This window comes from Coenobita brevimanus, chromosome 65 (assembly GCF_032717465.1).
Source record: "Coenobita brevimanus isolate Jiangsu-jjx chromosome 65, ASM3271746v2, whole genome shotgun sequence".
Classification (NCBI taxonomy): domain Eukaryota; kingdom Metazoa; phylum Arthropoda; class Malacostraca; order Decapoda; family Coenobitidae; genus Coenobita; species Coenobita brevimanus.
This window is the reverse complement of record NC_137018.1, coordinates 29,096,147-29,116,618: the sequence shown is the minus strand read 5'-3', so window position 1 is coordinate 29,116,618 and position 20,472 is coordinate 29,096,147. Positions and strand designations below refer to the sequence as shown.

The following is a 20,472-nucleotide window of genomic DNA, read 5'->3' as shown; positions in this document are numbered from 1 at the left end:
GGCAAGTTGGTCCTGACATTTAAGATGAAAGTTTGGTTTCTCCATCCATCCATACATCATCCAATCCTAAATTGCCCCACAAGGAGTATACAAGCCCGGGGCTAAGTTGGTCCTGACATTTAAGATGAGAGTGACCAGCCTCACTCATCTGGGTGCACAGGTCTTCTTCTTTACCATTCTTTCTTTCAGAACCATGTCACATATCAGCAATTTGTGTTGTTGCACACACTCTTCACTCCCCTTTAACATTCTTCACCAACCTCCTATCAGCCCTCCTGACTAGGAAATATTCAATCTGGTAACTGTTACCCAAGATTCATATGTAATCAGCCTACTCTATCTTTTCCTAAAAATGGTGTTGGACACAATCATGTTCACTGCTTCCCTAAACTTAAGTATTCTTTCCCTTCTGCTTTCCTCGTACAATACGTGCATCCCCTGTGCGCCCCTTCATATCCTTGAGCTAGTTCATCCACATGACCATGTAAATCCCCACCTAAAACTACAATCTCAACATCTCCCATAATACCAACCACATGTATCAAACCATTCCATAATCTATTTTTTTTTTCATTCAAACCAACTTGTGGAGTATATGCTGATAAAACTATGACTGTGAGACTACCAAACAATATTTTCATTAATATAATCCTTTTTTACTCTCATCATATTCATGACACACACCACTCATTCCTCCTCGATCATCATGGCTACACCACCATAATCCATCCAAACTTCCCTCCGTGCCAAAATAGCTTATACCTACAGTCCTTGCCAACAATCATCCTAGCTGACCCTCCCCTGAACCTAACCTCCTGTAAGCAGCAATCACCCACCCTCCTCCATTCATTAAGAATGATGATCACTATGCTTTTCTATCCTTCCTATTCAGTATCTCTCCCTACTCCTTCTAACATCATTCCCTACAAACACCTCCTCCAATTCCCTTTGTCATTCTCTACCATCTTCCACACACTCTCTCCTTTCCCTAGCTTCTCCCTGCAACTTACACTACTGACTCTCTCCTCCTTACTCTAGCCTCATGCCTGTGAAATTCCAACTCCCCTTCACTCCCATCTACTGTCAGATGCGTTAATCCCATAAGGGGTGGCCACAAACAAACTGCCTCCATGTCATCAGTCTCCCACCATTTCATTGCCCTGCTCCCAGCTCACACACCGCTCTCTCACATACCTCTCCACTCCATCCTTCCATCTCATCCTTGGCCTCCCCCTTCCTCTCCCCCCCCTCCACCTCACTTACATACACTCTCCACATTAGTGTCTCGTTCTCCATCCTCTCCACATGACCAAACGACCTCAATATTTTTCTCTTAATGCTTTCTATCACATCCACATGCACAACACGATGTTCCTTTACTTCCTCATTTGTCAGTCTGTCTCTCCATGACACTCCACATGCTCCTCTCAAACTGCTCATTTCCACTGCTCTCACTCTTGACTTGTGTCCTTCCAACAGGGTCCATGCTTCACTTCCACACATTAGAGTTGGTATCACAATAGTGTCAAGCAGCGACTTTTTTACTTCCAATCTCACTTCCCTGTTTCTTATCGCTGCTTTCAAAGAACCAGCAACCTTTCTTCCTTGTTGTACCCTTCCAAGCACTTCACTCTCCAAACTTCCATCCTTACTGATCACACTACCTAAGTACTTAAATGTGCTCACATTTCCATTTCCTCATCATCCAACCTCACTGTACATCCCGTGACTCCATTTCTATCGAAGACCATATCGTAACTTTAATCTTCCCCACATTCACTGTAGAGTGAAACTCATTCACCATGCCTTGCAGTTTCTCTTTGTCTTCACTTTACAATACAGTATCATCTGCAAATACTAGTACAGGGAGTTTTCAAACGTTGCCCTCTCTCACTACAGCCGCTCCAACATCCACCGCCCTACCCTGTACAGTATCTCTTTTATAACCCCATCCATATACAGACTGAACAACCATGGACACATGACAACTCTGTTTCAATCCAACACTCAAACAGAAAATTAACTCAATTCACTATCCACATGCACTGCAGCATTAGCACCCTTATACATACTCTTCATAGCATTCTACAGCTTCCCATCTGCTCCACATATTTTTAATATTTTTCACATTCCTTGTCTATCCACCCTGTCATATGCTTTCTCCAGATCCATGATGGCCGTATACAACTTCTTTCCCTTTTCCAGAAACTTTTCCATGCCTGCAAAATTCCAGCTCCTCCTCACTTCAGCCTCGTGCCTACAAACTTCCTGCTTCTCCTCATTCTAGCCTAATGCCTATAAAATTCTTTCTTCACTATATTATTCCCTTACAGTATAATTCTGCCTTCTATCCCAAGGTTTCTCTCTGCAAACTACCTTCTCAAACTTCTGCTCTCTCTAACCTCATCTCAAAATTCCCTCTTGCTACTCATTCCATCTTTTCTCATCTGGGTTGTGAATGGACTCACTTGGCAGCATTAGTACGAGGTCTGAGTGGGGCACCAGGCTTGAGCTTGCAGTTGGGGTACTGAGACAGGTAGGTCATCATGGATTGCTCATCACAGTTGGGGTTCACCATTTCCTCTGGTGTGATTAGCTGTAAAACAGATGGTACATTACTAACATTAGACCTCAGCTATTATTATCATAGTCAAGCTAGTAATATCTCAGTTTACAACAAATACCAGGACTGCAATGAGTAAAATAGTACCATTCTTTTTAGGCTGCCTTGAGTATAATAGGGATAAACGACAACACTTCAACTTTATTAAGCAAAGTAATGATTGTTAGAAATATCGTATCAATGCTAATACCTTTTGGACTTGTACAGTACTGATTTGTAATAAAAAAAACAATACTACACAATTCCTCATGGATCAGTTTCTCTACAGGATTAAAACAAAACCTGAGGACTTAATCATACTAACAGTTCACAAAGCTAAAACTACTGCCTACTCACAGAATTTTCAACATATTTAGTGCCCAATGATCAGGGTACACTTTACAGCTGGAACAAACTCACAAACCTTAACACTGAATTTGAAAAACAAAAAAGTGTATCTGAAGTAACTTCCACATACAACAGCTACCCAGTTCAAAACAACTGTTAAAGTATTCTCAGTTTCTACTTCAGTCTTGAACAACTGAAGAACCCAATGTCAACTGCCAATACAGGTCATGGCCTTAGAGTTGTCTCTTCCATGGCAATCACACTGCCACCTAATTATTTAATTCAGTTATTGTACTCATTGATATATACAAACACAGAAGCTGATTATGGCCATAACTAACCCCATCAATTAGGAACGTACCCCCTTGAGGAACAAAATCTTCTGAAGATAGCAAGAATAAAATATATACAGTATATATATATATATATATATATATATATATATATATATATATATATATATAATCTGAATATAGCAAGAATAATATATATATATATATATATATATATATATATATATATATATCTATCTGAAGATAACAAGAATAATATATATATATATATACATATATATATATCAATCATCTCATCAGCCGTTTGAGTGTCCACTGCAGGACTGGCCTATCCCTACTGAAGTGCGGATGATACAGCCAATGTATCTCTACCATGTGACTTAGGCTGTCTAGTAGAGATTGTATGCAGGGTGAGAAGCACTTGTAAGTGTAATTGTAATGTTGGAGTGGCTTTGGATGTGTGTGTAGTCTGTGAACCAAATGTAATCAGGCTGCGCAAGTCTACTGGGTGCAAGCATACTTTATGGTATGCAACACTTGTTCAACCACAGCACCCCTTGTGTCCGCCAATGCAGTATGTGGCCAGAAGAACGCTCCCAAAGCTTATTACCCTGGCAGGGCGCAAACCCTCGTTCTTCAGTGTACGAACACGCAAACTTTACCACTGTACCACAGTATATATGTATATATATATATATATATATATATGTATATATATATATATATATATATATATACGTAATCCCTCCACTATCCGACGTAACAGGGCCAAAGGCATGTCCGGAAAGTGGTCCTGTCCGGATAGTGGGCACAAGCCTCCTGGACTTGTACTTATGTACCCTAACTCAGAAAAACACATATACAACTCCCTCTGGACATGCATAGCCCCTATTTAAGACCCAAATCACACCAATAAGGGACATAAAAGACTGAAATAAATGCAAAAGAGCCATAAAATTAGGTTTTAGAGGTGAGTTTATAAAATATTAAACATTCTGGGCACTTACAAAAAGTCCCTGGCTCCTGGACTGGTACTTATGGAACCTAACTCAGAGAAATACCGCCCTACTGCACATGCATAGCACCTAATACCCTATTCACACCAATAAGGGACATAAAAGAGTGACATGAGGTGCTAGAGGTAAGTACAGTATGGAAAATACAGTACAGTACAATATGAAACATTCTGGGTACTTATAGCAAGTCCCTGGCCATCTCGATGAATAACCGCCTCCTCTCAGACTCTGACAGTAAGAAGGATTTCCTGAAGCACTTGCAGTATATTGTTCATGAAGTCTTGCACTGAACTTAGTCATTTGCACTCAGAAGTCCATTCTCTTAACACTGCGCACTTGGAGGCGATTTGTTTGTGGCCACCCCAAACAGGACTGAGGCGCCTGGCAATAGATAGATAGATAGATAGAAAGTCTATTAAATCAGTCTCTTTTCACTCAGAATTCTAATTTCTTAACAATATGCACTGTTTTTCTTTCACTGCACAACACTAAATTCCCGTGTGGTCTGGTGGAGATGTTCTTGCCGTTTAATCACTGTCAGAGTCTGAGAGTAGCACATGGAGGTGACCTACGGGTGCGTCGCTGACTCGTGGTGATGGCGTACCCACTGCAGACAACTCTGAAGATAGGTGCAAACTCACGTCGAGCAGTGACTCCACCGTGGCTGATGTGCTGGGCTGTGGCTCGGAGCATGAGGGCCTGTTTTGGGGAGGCAACGGAGTGGAGCTAGGGCTGGGCACAGCGGGGGTCACAGGCCTGAAAAAGCGGTCAATCATTGATTGACGCAAGGAACGACGATTCTGACGATTAATGATGCGCTGCCTGAAAGCATGCACTTCCTCTACAAGTCCCAAGGGCCTCATCTCCCTGTCGCAGTCCGGGTGTTCCAGGTAGTCCAGAATGAACTCTAGGTGTTCCCGGAGTGCGCTCAGCTTGGGGATGGCTGGAGTAGTGTCATGCTGAGAGGAGTCCGCATCATCGTCGCTGTCCTCATTGGAATCTTCAAGCTGGGTACTGACACCTGCAACTGAAGATGCGATCTCGATATCAGACAGGGTCTGATAACCAAGATTCACCCTCGTCGTCATCCAACCACTCATGCACTTCGTCCACATCAACATCGTCCCCATGCGCACATAGACGTGCATGGAAGTCATCCACGTCGAAACCTAGGAAATCGTGCTTCACATCCGTTCCGAGAAGCAAACGAGACCAACCATTTTCTAGAGTCTTGACAAGGACTTCCTTCCATGCAATGGCCCAGTTGTAAATGGCAGACTTGATGTTGTAGCAGCGAAGGTTTTCCAAAATCCGCTGGCCTCGCGTGTCCCGTCCCTCCCTGCACTCGTCCTCGTCCTCGAGAACAACCATCACCTCGTCCAGGAACTTCCGTCAGTATAGCTGCTTTGTTGCCACGATCAATCCTTGGTCCATTGATTGGATGAGAGCAGTATTATTAAGTGGCAGAAACATGCACCTAATGCGGCCATTCTCAGCCACCAAGTCTTTGTCACACGGGTGGGCAGGTGCATTGTCGAGGAGAAGGAGGGCCTTTACCTGGTTGCGTGGGATTCCCAGTTTCTCTGTCTGGTAATGTATGACCTCCTTGACGAAATGGCGGTGGAACCAGTCTTTGAAGATGTGGGTTGTGAACCATGCCTTCAAGGAATGGTACCAAATGACAGGAAGGACATCCATCACCCCACGAAGACACCGAGGCTGCTTTGCACAGCCAACAATAATGGGCTTAAGCCGGTGCATGCCGTTAGCATTAGCACAACACAAAGCAGATATCCTTTGCTTGGAGAGCTTGCGGCCAGGTACACGCTTCTCTGTCTCCTCGGCTAGAGTGTTCGTAGGCAAAGAGCGATAGAATAAACCAGTTTCGTCAGCGTTGTAGACTTGACCGAGAGTGAGGCCCTCCCTGTCGATCAAGCCCTTCACCTTGTGCTGAAACTCCTCTACTCCATCCTCGTTAGCGTCCAAAGCTTCGCCATGAGACTTACGGTTGGTAAGGCCATGTCGTAACTTGAACGCGAAGAGCCAACCCTTGGATGCATTGAAGTCTAGGGCGTCGTGAAGCCTTGCGAACTTCTCAGCAGCAGCCTCCAGCTCCGTGCCATGCACCATCACACCAGCAGCACGTTGATGTTGATACCAAATCAACGTGGAGCAGTCGACTTCGGCATACTTGGGAGTAAACATCATCTTCCTCTCCACGTTGCGTTTGCTTTTCGACGAGAAGTCAGCTGTGTACTGCATGAGTTTGTCTCGGGATCTCTTGATATCAAACAAAGTTGATCAGGCCAGGTTGAACTCACGAAGGATGCGTGACAAAGACCATCCCGCATCCACTTTCTCCAATATCTCCCTCTTCTTCTCCAGAGTCAAAACCACTCTCTTCCTCTTCTCAGGCGGCGAGGCCATCATCACACACACGAAAAAGAGGCACGAGAGCAGCAGGAGAGCCTGCAGCAGGTAAGGCACCACCACAAAAGCGAGCATGTAGGCAGCCATGATGACGAGCGTGCACTCACGACAAGAGACGGGCGGTAAGTGGGGAGGATGCAGATGCGCTCTAGCGGACGTCAGAGGAATGACGCACCAAAACAAAGCTGTCCCGCGCTGCGCGCGCCAAGTTCAAATTACGGGCAGGAAAAAGTCAGATTTTTTCGAATTATTTGCAGTTTTCGGACTATTTTGGGAATATTGGATCCCGGGACGATAATGTCCGGTAAGTGGGGATGTCCGGAAAGTGGGCGTCCGGATAGTACGGGGATTACTGTGTGTGTGTGTGTATGTATATATATATATATATATATATATCTCCCATTGGATCCCAGAGTTGCTAGGCGAGGCACTGTTCCGGGAGGGTCCCAAGTGTACCGCCCTCCGCCTATCAGCTCATAGTCGTGAAGCTCATAGGTCCCTACCCGGGTGTTCCCTACTTTATTAAGGTTTGAAAATTCCCAGTTCTGTCCAGTACTGTGGACACTGGGCTCCAATGGGTTAAAGGAACTGACAGATTTGCCAGCTGTTAACCCACTGGGTCCCAGAGTTGCTGGGAGGGTCCTAAGCGTACCGCCCTCCACCTCTCGGCTCATGGTCGTGAAGCTCATAGGTCCCTACCCGGGGGTTCCCTACTTTATTAACCCCTTTAGTGCTAATCTCGTCGATTGGGCTTTTTGCGCAAGTTCTTAAGAGGACGAGCAACACCGATCGTACAACATCCACAAAAAACTGGCGGCAGCTGGCTCCACCCCAGCTGTGACGTAGATGGCTTCTAACCAATCAGAACTAGGTGTTGGACACACCAGACGGGGGACCCAGGCCCGTAACCAGGCAGTGGGGGGTGTACCCGCCACCTCCCTCTCGCCACGTCCTTCTACTCCACTACCTTGTTGTTACCCTACCTCCCACTGTTCTTACCACCACAACAATCCCTCCCACTCCCTCCTCATGCATCCCCCCCTCCCATGTGGATCCCCCCCCCACATCCCCCTCCTCAGTCAACTGGGGGGAGGGTATTTCCCCCCTACCCTCCCTCCATGACCCTGTATTCCACTTTGGCCCTTCCTTTGTGTCTTGTGGTGGTCTCCTCCCATCCCTCGATCCCCATTCACCCCCTCCTGGCCTTACCAGCTCCCCCTACCTCCCCACCCCATACCTGCACCCCCTAGCACCTCCCCGGCCTCGAATATTTTGCGTATTTTTTACGCTTTCTGGCACGTGTTTTTGAATCATTACCTGTAATTTATTGGTGTCTGCATACAGATATCCACACCACAATTACTTTAGCTGTCTTTAGTCGAAACCCACTTGAAAAAGACATTTTATTTTATGCCGACGCATGGAAGCATGTTGGAGCCTTCAAAACGAAACGAAACGAAAACTAGATTTGACAGCTCGGAGGGGAGGGGAGGGGAGGGGGGAGGGGAGGTTAGGCGAGGGGAGGGGAGGGAAGGAGAGGAGAGAGGAGGGGAGGGAAGGGAAGGGGGATGGAGGGGACTGGAGGTTTGAAGAGGGGAGAGAAGGGGAGGATAATTTTTACTATTTATCATATTTTAATTGGGGGGTTCATGACCTATTTCCCTTGCTAGATTTGACAGCTCGGTGGGGAAGGAAGGGGGAAGAGGAAAGGGGAGGGGACGTTAGGCGAGGGGAAGGGGAGGGAGGGGATTGGAGGTATGAGGAGAGGAGAGGAGGGAAGGATAATTTTTATTTATCATATTTATTTGGGGGGTCTGTTACTATTTTATTTTTTTCTAAGCACATTACAATGCTTTATAACATCTATACACACCAATAAAAAAAAAAAAAAAATTGATTTTGGTGATTTTTGTACATATTGTTGCGAAGAAAACAGGTCCAAGCGGCGTATTTTCTTTCTCCCCGGGGCCGCGACGGGTAACTATTTTAAACTTTGACGGACCACAGCTCGGTAACTATTGGGTCTAGGAGGGTGGGGTTTGCGTTTTCAGGTGTGTAAATTCAAGCTCTATAAATCGGGCATAAAACTTTTAACCTTCAAGGAAGTCGAAAAATTGGCCTGTTTTTGCATCCTGGGGGACAGTCGAGGCTGGAGAACTGCATACCCTAGGGGTTAAGGTTTGAAAATTCCCAGTTCTGTCCACTACTGTGGACACTGGGCTCCAATGGGATATACATATATATACATATACATATATATATATATATATATATATACATATACATATATATACATATGCATAGACAAGATTGAAAAAGTTCAAAGGGCCGCTACAAGATGGATACCAAGCTTAAGGGACCTAAGCTACGAAGAAAGACTAAATAAACTGAATCTACCAACACTACAGGAGAGAAGGAAAAGAGGTGACATGATAATGCTATATAAGTGCATATCAGGAAAGGAGAAAATAGACATAAATGATTACTTAACATATGGAGAAGCATCAGCAAGAGGACACTGCAAAAAACTGCATAAGAAGAGAGGTGATAAAGACGTAAGGAAATTCAGTTTCCCAAACAGAGCAATTGATCAATGGAATGCACTACCGAATGAAATAGTGTGTGCCAAAACAATTCACAAATTTAAGGATATGTACGATAAATATGGTCTAAGACACGGGACAATACGAGCTTGACTCATTCCTGTAAAGATACAATTAGGTAAGAACAATTAGGTAAGAACATATATATACTGGGCTCCAATGGGATATACATATATATACTGTATATACACACACATATACAGTAAAAGCTCAATTAACTGGCATCCGATGCATCGGCACATCCGTATAACCAGAACGCAAATTCGATCCGGCATGGGGTCAAAAATATTCTGGATACCGGTCTTTTTGTGTGTATTGTAGTGTACGCTTATGATCACTACTTTCTGCTCAAGGGTGCCCCCTTCGTTACCCCATATACCCAAGGAAGACTGGATATACATATATATATAAATATATATATATATACAGTCTATACTGTATATTGGGTTAAGGCCCTGAGGATATAGTCTGTATATACTGTATATTGGGGGGTAGGGGGTTTCAAGAATACTCCCCCAGTATCCCTGCTTGTCGTACGAGGCGACTAAAAGGGTTGGTGGTGGGTTAGTGCCCCACCCCGTAAAAAGAACTAACTAAAAAAGCGAACAAAGCGCCTCGGACCCGGACGGATCATACGTTGACGACTAAGGAACGGACGAAGGACATTCTTAGGGTAGGAACGTGGAATGTGAGAGGAATGAATGATGAAGTGAAAGAGAGAGAGATTGTTCAGGTGCTTGAGGATGCAAAAGTGGATATTTGTGGATTGACTGAAACTAAATGGTAAGGTGAAAGGGTGAGAGAATGGGAATGTGGTTTAAGTATATGTGCGGGAGTCAATGAAAATGAGAGGGCAAGAGAGGGAGTATGTCTGATGATAAGCAAGAAGTGGAAGGAGAATATAAGAGAGTATGGAACAGTGGGTGCAAGGATTGTATGGGTGTGGATGAAAATAGGTATACAAGCGTGGGCGATTGTATGTGTGTATGCCCCGACAGAGGATCGTGTGGCAAGAGTGAAAGATGAGTTTTGGGCGAGTGTAGAAGCGAGTATGGACAAGTTTGAGAGGAGCGAGAGAGTGCTGTTGATTGGAGACATGAATGGCAAAGTTGGGTATGTACGAGTGGATGGAGTGGTTGGTCAGTGGGGTGTGCCAGCGGACGTAGATGGGAATGGAAGTGCTTTGGTGGACATCTGTGCTTGTAAGGGGTTGGCAATAGCCAACACCTACTTTCGGCATAAGATGATCCACCGGTATACATGGAGAGTAATGAGGAGGATGGATGGTGAACATCTTGAACGAAAGGCAATGATAGACTACGTGTGTGTGGATGAGCGAATGAGAAGACAAGTGTTGGATGCAAGAGTGTGGAGAGGGTGGGGGAATGGAGTCTCGGACCATCACTTAGTGATGGCCAAGGTAGAGCTGCAAAGAAAGTGGTTGAGGAGACGAAGGGGAAGACAGGAGGAAGCAACTCCTGTGAGAAGAGTGGAGAAATTGCAAGATAGTGAGAAAATGACAAAGTATAAGAGCATAGTGGAAGAAAGACTGGGAAGGTATGAGCTAGAGCAGATGGAAGGGGTGGAAGACGTATGTAAGATATTCACGGAAGAGATAGGCGCAGCGTGTAAGGCGGTTTGTGGAGTGAGGAGGAGATGCAAGGGTGTGCAAGGGACAGCATGGTGGAATGATGAGGTGAAACGAGCTGTGGAACAAAAGAAGAAGGCATATAGTGAATGGTTAGCGAGTAGAGGTAGGGGAGAAGATGAGAGAGAGAGAAGAGAGAGGTATATGTGAGCAGGAGAAGGGAGGTTAAGAGACTGGTGAAGGAGAGTAAAAAGAAAGTGGATGAGGAGTTTGGGAGAAATCTGAGTGTGAAATGGAGGGAGAGTAAGAAATTGTTTTGGAAGTAGGTAAAGAAAGTAAGGCAGTGTGAAAGGGGAAATAGTAGGGGAGTGAAAGATAGGAATAATAGATTGTTGGTGGAGAAGAGAGAGAAACTGAGGAGATGGTAGGAGCACTTTGAGGATTTGTTGAATGTGGAGAGTGACAGCAGTGCGAGTATAAGTGGTTGGGGAATGGCTGGGAGAAGAAGAGATGAGAGGAGGGAGGAAGAGATCAGTAGGGCGGAAGTAGTGGACGCGATGAAGAAGATTGAGTTGGGAAAGGCCCCAGGAATTGATGGAGTGTGTGGTGAAATGGTTAGGTATGGAGGTGAGATTGTTGTGGAGTGGATATGGAAGTTGTGTAGATTGGCTTGGGAAGAGGGAAGGGTTCCAGAGGACTGGAAATCAGGTATAATTGTTCCTTTATACAAAGCAAAAGGAGAGAGAGAAGTATGTGGTAACCATAGGGGTATTTGCCTACTTAGTGTGACTGGTAAAATATATGGTAGGATACTCATTGATAGGGTTAGACATATGACAGAGGAGCTAGTTGGAGAAGAACAAGGGGGATTTAGGAAGGGAAAAGGGTGTGTAGATCAGATATTTGTTCTCAGATGTTTAGTGGAGAAGTATCTAGAGAAGGGAAGGAAAGTGTATGCTGCCTTCATGGACTTGGAGAAAGCTTATGACAAAATAGATAGGCAAGGTATGTGGAAGGTATTAAGAATATATGGAGTGGAGGGGAAATTGTTGAGTGCTGTGAAGAGTATGTACGAGGGAGTTAGGGTTACGGTGCGGGTGGATGGTGAGCTGAGTGAGTTCTTTGATCTCAATGTGGGACTGAAACAGGGTTGTGTGATGTCTCCATGGCTGTTTAATATATACATGGATGGGGTTGTAAAGGAGGTGCAGGGTAGGGCAGTGGATGTGGGGGTGGCTCTAATGAATGAGAGTGAGATTTGGAAGCTTCCGGTGTTGCTGTTTGCTGATGATACAGTACTGTTGAGTGAAGATGAATGGGAGTTGCAAGGTTTGGTGAATGAATTTGGGACAGTGTGTAGGAGGAGGAATCTGAAAGTTAATGTAAACAAAAGTAAAGTTATGGTGTTTGAGAGGAATGAAGTCACAGAGTGTGCAGTGAGGTTGGATGGTGAGGATATGGAGAATGTGAGTGCATTCACGTACTTGGGTAGTGTGATGAGTAAGGATGGAACTTTGGGGGATGAAGTACGTGAAAGGGTACAGCAGGGAAGGAAGGTTGTTGGTACACTGAAAGCAGTGACGAGAAATAGGGAGGTGAGTATGGAAGTTAAGAAGTCACTCCATGATAGTATTGTGATCCCTACCCTGACGTATCGAAGCGAGGCATGGACCTTGCAAGAGGGGAACAAGTCAAGAGTGAGAGCAGTGGAAATGAGTTACTTGAGAGGAGCATGTGGAGTGACGTGGAGGGACAGGTTGATGAATGAAGAAGTGAAGGAACGCTGTGGGGTGGATGTGGATGTGGTTGAGAAGATTAGGAGAAATACACTGAGGTGGTTTGGACATGTGAAGAGAATGGAGAATGAAAGACTGACTAAGAGGGTGTATGTAGGTGAGGTGGAGGGAGGGAGAGGGAGAGGTAGACCAAGGATGAGGTGGAGGGATGGAGTTGAGAGGTATATGAGGGAGGGGGGGTGAGTTGGGGGGAGGGTAGTCAAATGGTGGGTGACAGAGCGACTTGGAGGCGTTTTGTCTGCGGCCACCCTTTGCGGGATTAGGGCGTCGGGCTATAGATAGATAGATAGATAGGGTTATGGCCCTGAGGATCCATAAGTTAGAGTTAACTTTTGGAACATCAGTGTCAGTCTTCCCTGTTTAAAAAAAATAAAAATAAAAAATAAAAAACAAGAATCTGGGTGGAAAGCCAGAAATCAAGGTGTGCTTATGCAAACCTTCTCTTTCTTAATAAGAAGGTTAGGAAAATTATATTTGGTGGCTGAGGTAAGTGTATTGCATCTTCATCTTACTCTCTACTGCTAGCTCTGAATGACACACACGCGAGAGAGAGAGAGCGAGAGAGAGAGAGAGAGAAAGAGAGAGAGTCATCACAGCACATGTTCAGTATGGAAACAAAACACTTTCAGAACCTCAAGCTATATGCTAAAAAATTCTGGAGAATTAGAAATATTGCAGAGAACAATTATAGTATACTCAAAATTATTGTACAGGCACTCCTCATTTACAACACTGTGCAGAAACTATGTGTGGCGGAATAATCTTAAGTGACACTGTTTAAACCCATGAATTTGGTGACAGATATCAGATAATTCTTGCCCTTGAATGAAGGATGGTGAACTCCAGGTGATGGGCAATTTCAGCCTGCAGCCCACCTGGTTCAGGTCCAGAAGAGTCTGGGGCCACAAGATCAACAATTCTTGACACTTAAAAATAATTTTCCTCAACTTGCGAAACCCCTTTTGGTAGTGAAGGAGTTTATGAAAGTGACATATAACCAATCCAATTTGAAGCTTCTCCTAAACTGAATAAAACAGCCTGGTAATAGGAAATGCACAAAAAAAGGGGTTTATGTGACACTTCTGCCACAAAGTTGAGGGGCTATAAAAACAAACAAAAAACACTATTGTAATTCCTGACTTCAACTAATGCACTTTCCCAGGGAGTCATGATAAGGACGGGGTAAAATTTAACCACTTCATTATGACTGCTTTCTTATTTCTTATTACCACCAAAAAACTTTATTAAGATAGCTACAGTTCTTTTTAGCTGGAAGGGTTGCTTACAACCTTCGTTAACCCCCTGAACAACAGGTACTACGAGCCTCTCTTAACCTGTTTTGTTGTTTTCGTTGCAACCTCAGGCTCATCTGGATGTGAACCCAGGATGTGACTGCATCTGGATGTGAACCTGGATGTGACTACAGGCCAAGCATTCACTACCAGAGGTCTGTTTTGGAGATAATGGATTGTCTGTGCTGTGACAATGTGGTGCATGAAATGTGTTGCACTGTGGGGGCTGCACTGCAGTGGGAGCATACGGTGGATTGCTTGTGAGTTATATTTTGTGTTGGATTGTAGCAGGGAAGGGTGGTGACTGCATAGCAGTCTGCCAAGGTGTATTCATGTCTCTCTGGGTACATCACACAGTTGAGGTGTTTTGTGGTGGTTCATGAAGGACGATATTTGGTTGAAGGTTTCGGATGGCTGTTGAGGCCGAGTATTCATGCTAGTAGTTGTGAAACTGTAGTGCTGGGTGGAGGAGGTCAGATGTTGATGAGATACTTAGATACTCTGTGTAAAGTTGTTTCTTTTTGGAGGAGGGTGATGCAATATAAAGTTGCAAGAGTGGTTTGGGTCTTCAGCTGATGCAATGAACTGTGTGTCTGTCTTATTCATATAGTCCTTGACTGGAAGTATCTTTGTCTCTTGATGCACGTGACATATATTTGTGGGTTTAATGCAATCTGTTACAATTCTTAAGACTTTATTTTGTGCTTTTGAAGCTTAACCATCTTTGTGTTGGACAAGGTTCAGACCCAACTTGGGGTTGCATAATTCACTGTTGTTACACAGAAAAGTTAGTAGCTAGACAGTTTTCTGGAATACCCTCTGTTGCTCAGTAAGTAACTTCACAGCCCTGAATTTACAAGAAGCCTCTGCACTGATGTTACTTGTGATGTATGCTGAGAAAAGATCACGTGTGTATCCAAAGTAAGTCCTAGAATTCTGGGGTGTTTTGCAGAGGGAGTGGTTGGTTGACGAGGGAAACAGGAGGCTGTGACTGACATTCATGTTTGTCTACGGTGAAGAGAGTAATGGTTGATTTGGCTGGTGAGGCAGCCATTCTGTTTTATCTCGGCCAACGTTCTAGTAGGTAGGGGTACAGCTGGAGCTGTGCTGCTGCCTATCTCTACCCCCCCCCCCCCCCAAAAAAAAAAGAGGATGGTGGGATGCAGCATTGGTACAGAGATGCACACTTGGAGACACAATCCTTAATTTTTTTCCTAACATGCATAAAGTTATCTGGTTGCAGCAATAATAAAATACATTAATACATCACTGTAGACCAAGAGGTAAATGAGAAAAAGTTGATTTCATTTTCATGATGCTGTGCCTTACATTATGACTTTATGCTTTAAAAGTCACCCTCATTTATAATCATAACATATTACCTGAGGAACTCCAAGATAGTTATCAGCAAGGTTCATGGCCTCAGTGGCATTGGCCAGTGCATCAGCCGGCACCCAATCTGGCCAGTCCGGACACAGACCAGCAGCCACAGAGTCCACCAGTGCACCCACAGCACGGCCATCGTTCCAGTCGCTGGTGAAGTTGGTGATGGGTAGGTCTGGTAGTTTGCTCTGGATCCAGTGCAGCAGTCTGTACAGCATGGCAACCATTAAACTACAGAACAATGCAGAATTGAAATGCATAAAATTAAATAAAGTAAAAAATTACAATGAATACCGAATACTGGCAGACCCAGGAAGACACCTTGGGGTCCTGGTGCCGGGGAACATTATGGATCCATGACCCTTTGGTCATTTTGGCACAATACTTCACCCAGTGAAGCTATACTCTATTACTTGTGAGTGAAAAGGCTACCACTTGTATCTGACTTAGTGATTTAGTGCATTTATTACCGAAGAATAATTACTATTAAGCCCTGGTTGGCTATTTGGGTCCCATTTCAGCTTGCAACCAGGTATTTTGGTACCCAGTGGAGAGCCAATGTGATGATGTCACATTAACATGACAGCAAGCTGCTAATTCTAAACAAACATCCAACACTGCCGCTTTTACAATATTGTCTTGCTTCTTCCTTTCAAGAGGAAGGAAATACAGGTACTGTAATTATTTACGTGCAAAAACCACTACAGTATAAATGTGCTCATTTATCAACCTTCTCTTACTCTAGTGGTGCAATATTTGGTAAGGTTCAGGCTAACATCGGAGAAAGTTTATAAAACTGTGTCCCTAATGTGCCAGGTTTGGCTGCAAACTGTTTCTTAATACCTTCTCATTATTTTACAGTAAAATATAATTTACCACTGCTGACAGAAATACAGTTTCTTAGGGTAGCAATTTTTTTTTCTCTCTCTGATGTGCAAAGCTTAAGTCAGTGAATAAACTGTATCACCAGACAAGAAGCACAGATACTGTACTTTTGTTCTGTGTCATATAGACAGTACACTAGAATTCAGTACTGACCACCACATGATGGCAGTGAAGTCAAGGTTTAAATGAAGTGGAGGAATAGAAGAAGGGAAGGACAGGAGGAAGTAGTTCATACAAGGAGGGTAGAAAGGTTACAAGAGGATGGAAAAAAGGCAGAATGTAAGAGAGAAGCGAAGGAGCGACTGGGTAAATACGATTTGGAGCAGATGGGGGACATGGATGGTGCATGCAAGATATTCACAGAAGAAATCTGTGCAGAGTGTGAGGTGCTGTGTGGGGTGAAAAGAAGACAAAAGGGGGTGCAAGGAACAGCATGGTCAAACGGAGAGGTGTGAAAGGCTGTGGCACAAAAGAAAGCATACAATAAATGGATAAGAAACAGGGTGTGGAGGAAGCTGAGAAACAGAAGAGTGAGGTTTATGTAGAGAGTAAGAGAAAGGTGAAAAGATTAGTAAGAGTGAGTAAGAGGAAAGTGGATGAGGAATTTGGAAGGAATTTGAGTATAAAGTGGAGGGAATGTAAGAAAATGTTCTTGAATGAGGTAAAGAGAGTTAGACGGGGTGTTAAAAAGGCTAGTCGGGGAGCGAAAGATAAAAATGGCAGATTATATTATCAGTGGAGAAGGAAGAAAAGTGAGCAGATGGAGGGAGCACTTTAAGGAATTATTGAACATAAAGAATGAAAGTAATGTGAGTATAAGTGGCCGGGGGATGGCTGGGAGAAGGAGGGATGTAAGAAGAGAGGAAGAAATCAGTAGGATGGAAGCTGTGGAAGCAATGAAGAAAGTCAAAATGGGGAAAGCCCCAGCAACTGATGGAGTTTGTGGTAAGATCCTGAAGCATGGGGGTTAAAGAGTAGTAGAATGGATGTGGAAGATATGCAGACTGTCCTGGGAGGAAGGTAAAGTCCCAGAGAATTGGAAGTCAGTTATAATTATCCCCCTGTACAAAGGAAAAGGGGAAAAAGAAGTGTGTGGTAATCGTAGGGGCATTTGTCTTCTTAGTGTACTAGGACAAGTATACGGTAGGAAACTTATTGACAGAGTTAGGGCAATAACAGAGGAATTAGTTGGAGAAGAACAGGGAGGTTTTAGGAAGGGAAGAGGTTATGTAGATCATATGTTCATTCTTAGGTTTTTTGTGGAAAAATTTCTAGAAAAGGGAAAGAAGTATGCAGCCTTCATGGAAATGGAGAAAGCATTTGACAGGATGGATGGACAAGGATTGTGGAAAGTATTAGGAATATATGGAGTAAATGTGAAGTTGTTGAATGTCGTGAAGAGCATGTTCGAGGGTGCTAAGGCTCAGTGCATGTGGAGAGTGAACCGAGTGAATTTTTCTATTTGAAGGTTAGATTGAAACAGGGATGTGTCATGTCTCCATGGTTGTTCAATCTGTATATGGATGGGGTTATAAAAGAGATACAAGGCAGGACAGTGGATGTTGGAGTGGCCCTAATGAGAGTGGGGAGTGTATGGAAACTCCCTGTACTGTTGTCTACAGACGATACTGTGTTGTTTGGTCAAGACGAAAGGAAGCTTCAAGGCTTGGTGAATGAGTCTGGGAGAGTGTGTAAGAAATGGAATCTAAAGGTGAATGTAGGGAAGAGTAAAGTTAGGGTCTTTGAGAGAAATGATGTCAATGGAATCTAAAGGTGAATGTAGGGAAGAGTAAAGTTATGGTCTTTGAGAGAAATGATGTCAACAGAATCTAAAGGTGAATGTAGGGAAGAGTAAGAGAAATGATGTCACTGAATGTACAGTGAGGTTGGATGAGGAGGAAACAGAAAATGTGTGCGTTTAAGTATTTGGGTAGTGTGATGAGTAAGGATGGAAGTTTAGAGGATGAAGTGCTTGAAAGGGTACAACAAGGAAGAAAGGTTGCTGGTTCTTTGAAGCAGCGATAAGAAACAGGGAAGTGAGCATGGAAGTGAAAAAGTTACCTAATGACAGTACTCTGATACCAACTTTAATGTATGGAAGTGAAGCTTGGACCTTGTTGGAGGGACACAAGTCAAGAGTGAGGGCAGTGGAAATGAGTTATTCGAGAGGAGCATGTGAAGTCACATGGAGAAACAGACTGAAAAATGAGGAAGCATTGTGGTGTCGATGTGGATGTGATAGGAAGCGTTAGGAGAAACATATTGAGGCAGTTTGGCCATGTGGAGAGGATGGAGAGCGAGAGACTGATGAGGAAAGTATGTGAGTGAGGTGGAGGAGGGGCGAGGGAGGGGGAGGCTAAGGATGAGATGGAGGAATGGAGTGGAGACTGAAGAGGTATACAGTATGAGAGGGGGGGGTGTGAGCTGGAAGCAGGGCAGTGAAATGGCACGGGAGTCTGAATTAGGTAATTTTAATTGTATTTGATGTTTGTAAGTGATGTTGGAAGCCCTGCCAAGTATAGAATTTATTGTTCTCCAATGTGACTTGGGATTACCTTGATTAAATTTTAAATGATCTTTATAATACTTATTTTTAGCTTCTCTTAATAAGGAAGTCAGTCTTTTGTAAAGGTAAAAGTGTCTGCTTGAGGAACACTTCAAAACTATTATACTTGAGTGATCCTAAAACCCACATAATTGATGGCGAAAACACCAAAAATGCAACTTCCACAACTGTAATCGAAATTAGCTTTGAATCACTCCCAATCGACGTTAAAAGCAAGAAATGGAAAAATACGAAGGGAAGGGCACCAGAACGAAGGAGGAGAGATATACACCAACACATCCTCGAGTAAATTCAAGAGAGAGGACAAGGAAGAAGGTGCCAGAGGAAGGGAGTTTGAAGAACAGAGAAGAATCAAGGAAACAGGGCGAAATGGAGGCGATTTGTTTATGGCCACCCCTAATGGGATTAAGGTGTCTGGCAATAGATAGACAGACAATACAAATTTGAAAGAATACCTGGGTTAAATACCTCTTATCAATCTAGCAGACACTGTATTACCTTTGATCTTTCAACTTCATATCTGATTTTATTTTTTGCCACAGTACCTACGTGTCAGGTGGGGTTGGTGGAGGATTAGTTCCCCTCACTGTAAAACAATTAACTCTAAGGCGTTGGCCACCCCGTTTGGGATACATGGCGTCTGGCAATGAATGAATGAACAATATATTCACTGAGTTACAATGCCGTATATACTCTTGTGTGCTCAGTTGCCAATTTAGGTTCATTTACTATTACTTGAAGCTGCACAGGTTCCACTGGGTTTTCTTTGCTGTAAGGTCAGGTCAGAATTTGATTTGATTAGGTCAGGTCCAGCAGTGGTCTAGATTAGTCAGCTAGTTGCATTTGGTTTGGTTATGTTATGTTTAGTGGTAAGCTATATGGATGACTGCTTCAGTCAAGGCTATCATTAGTGCAGTACTGCATTTTACCTGAGAGGGTATAAAACTTCCATACAAGTTTACCAAGAGTTCTGCATAGCGCTTGACATATTGGTAGCTCCTGTACATGTATTTCAATATCTTACTCTATAAAGTACTGTATAACTTTGCCCTTTTTGTATGGGTTCCGTGCCCTCGAATTCTTTTTGCCATTTTAATTTCATTGCCACAAAACTGTTTTTACTATGGAATGGAGGAACGGTTTTAGAGATCCTTTCTAGAAGTATGCTGAATTGTGAAAATGAAAAGTTAAGATAAACCCCAAGCAATAATAAGAGACAGTATTTTTTATCGTTTTGTAACTGCTCTACCTTTACCGGATGTTGATCCAAGGTACAAGGTATCCTGAACAAATCATCTGGTGAGACTCAAAACATAACTTCGAAAGCGTTCATATCCCTCACAGATATGTTTTAATGTTGGCCTTTGATCAGACATCCTGGATACAACAGCAAATTCGGTGTCTGTGCATCTATAACCATTCTAGTTGGAAAATAAAATGCTGTAAAATGAAAAGACCCAGCAAGCGGTGTCTTGTGGAAATTACTCTTCAAACAGCAAATGGTGAAGCCATGCATTAATATAATAAAAAATTTCCATTGCTTTACCTGTACTACGGCGAAACTGTTAGCCATGTGAAGGGTAGTATAAGCCCGGCGGACTTTCATAAATCTTGTTAAAATTTGTTCTAAAATGGATGGTTCAACTTTCAGTCTGTAAAGTAGTTTACTA

At 43.6% G+C, this 20,472-nt stretch overlaps 1 protein-coding gene across 1 annotated transcript in view; it reads right to left on the bottom strand.

Annotated features, from left to right (window-relative positions):
- LOC145404957 (filamin-A-like) overlaps positions 1 to 20,472 on the bottom strand; it is a 201,491-nt gene that overhangs the window by 20,113 nt on the left and 160,906 nt on the right. Inside the window, exons 3-4 of the mRNA XM_080276463.1 lie at positions 15,351 to 15,558; positions 2,469 to 2,596 (exon numbers count right to left, since the gene is read on the bottom strand). Coding sequence (XP_080132589.1) covers positions 2,469 to 2,596; positions 15,351 to 15,558 — 336 coding nt within the window. The remainder of the gene's footprint in view (positions 1 to 2,468; positions 2,597 to 15,350; positions 15,559 to 20,472) is intronic.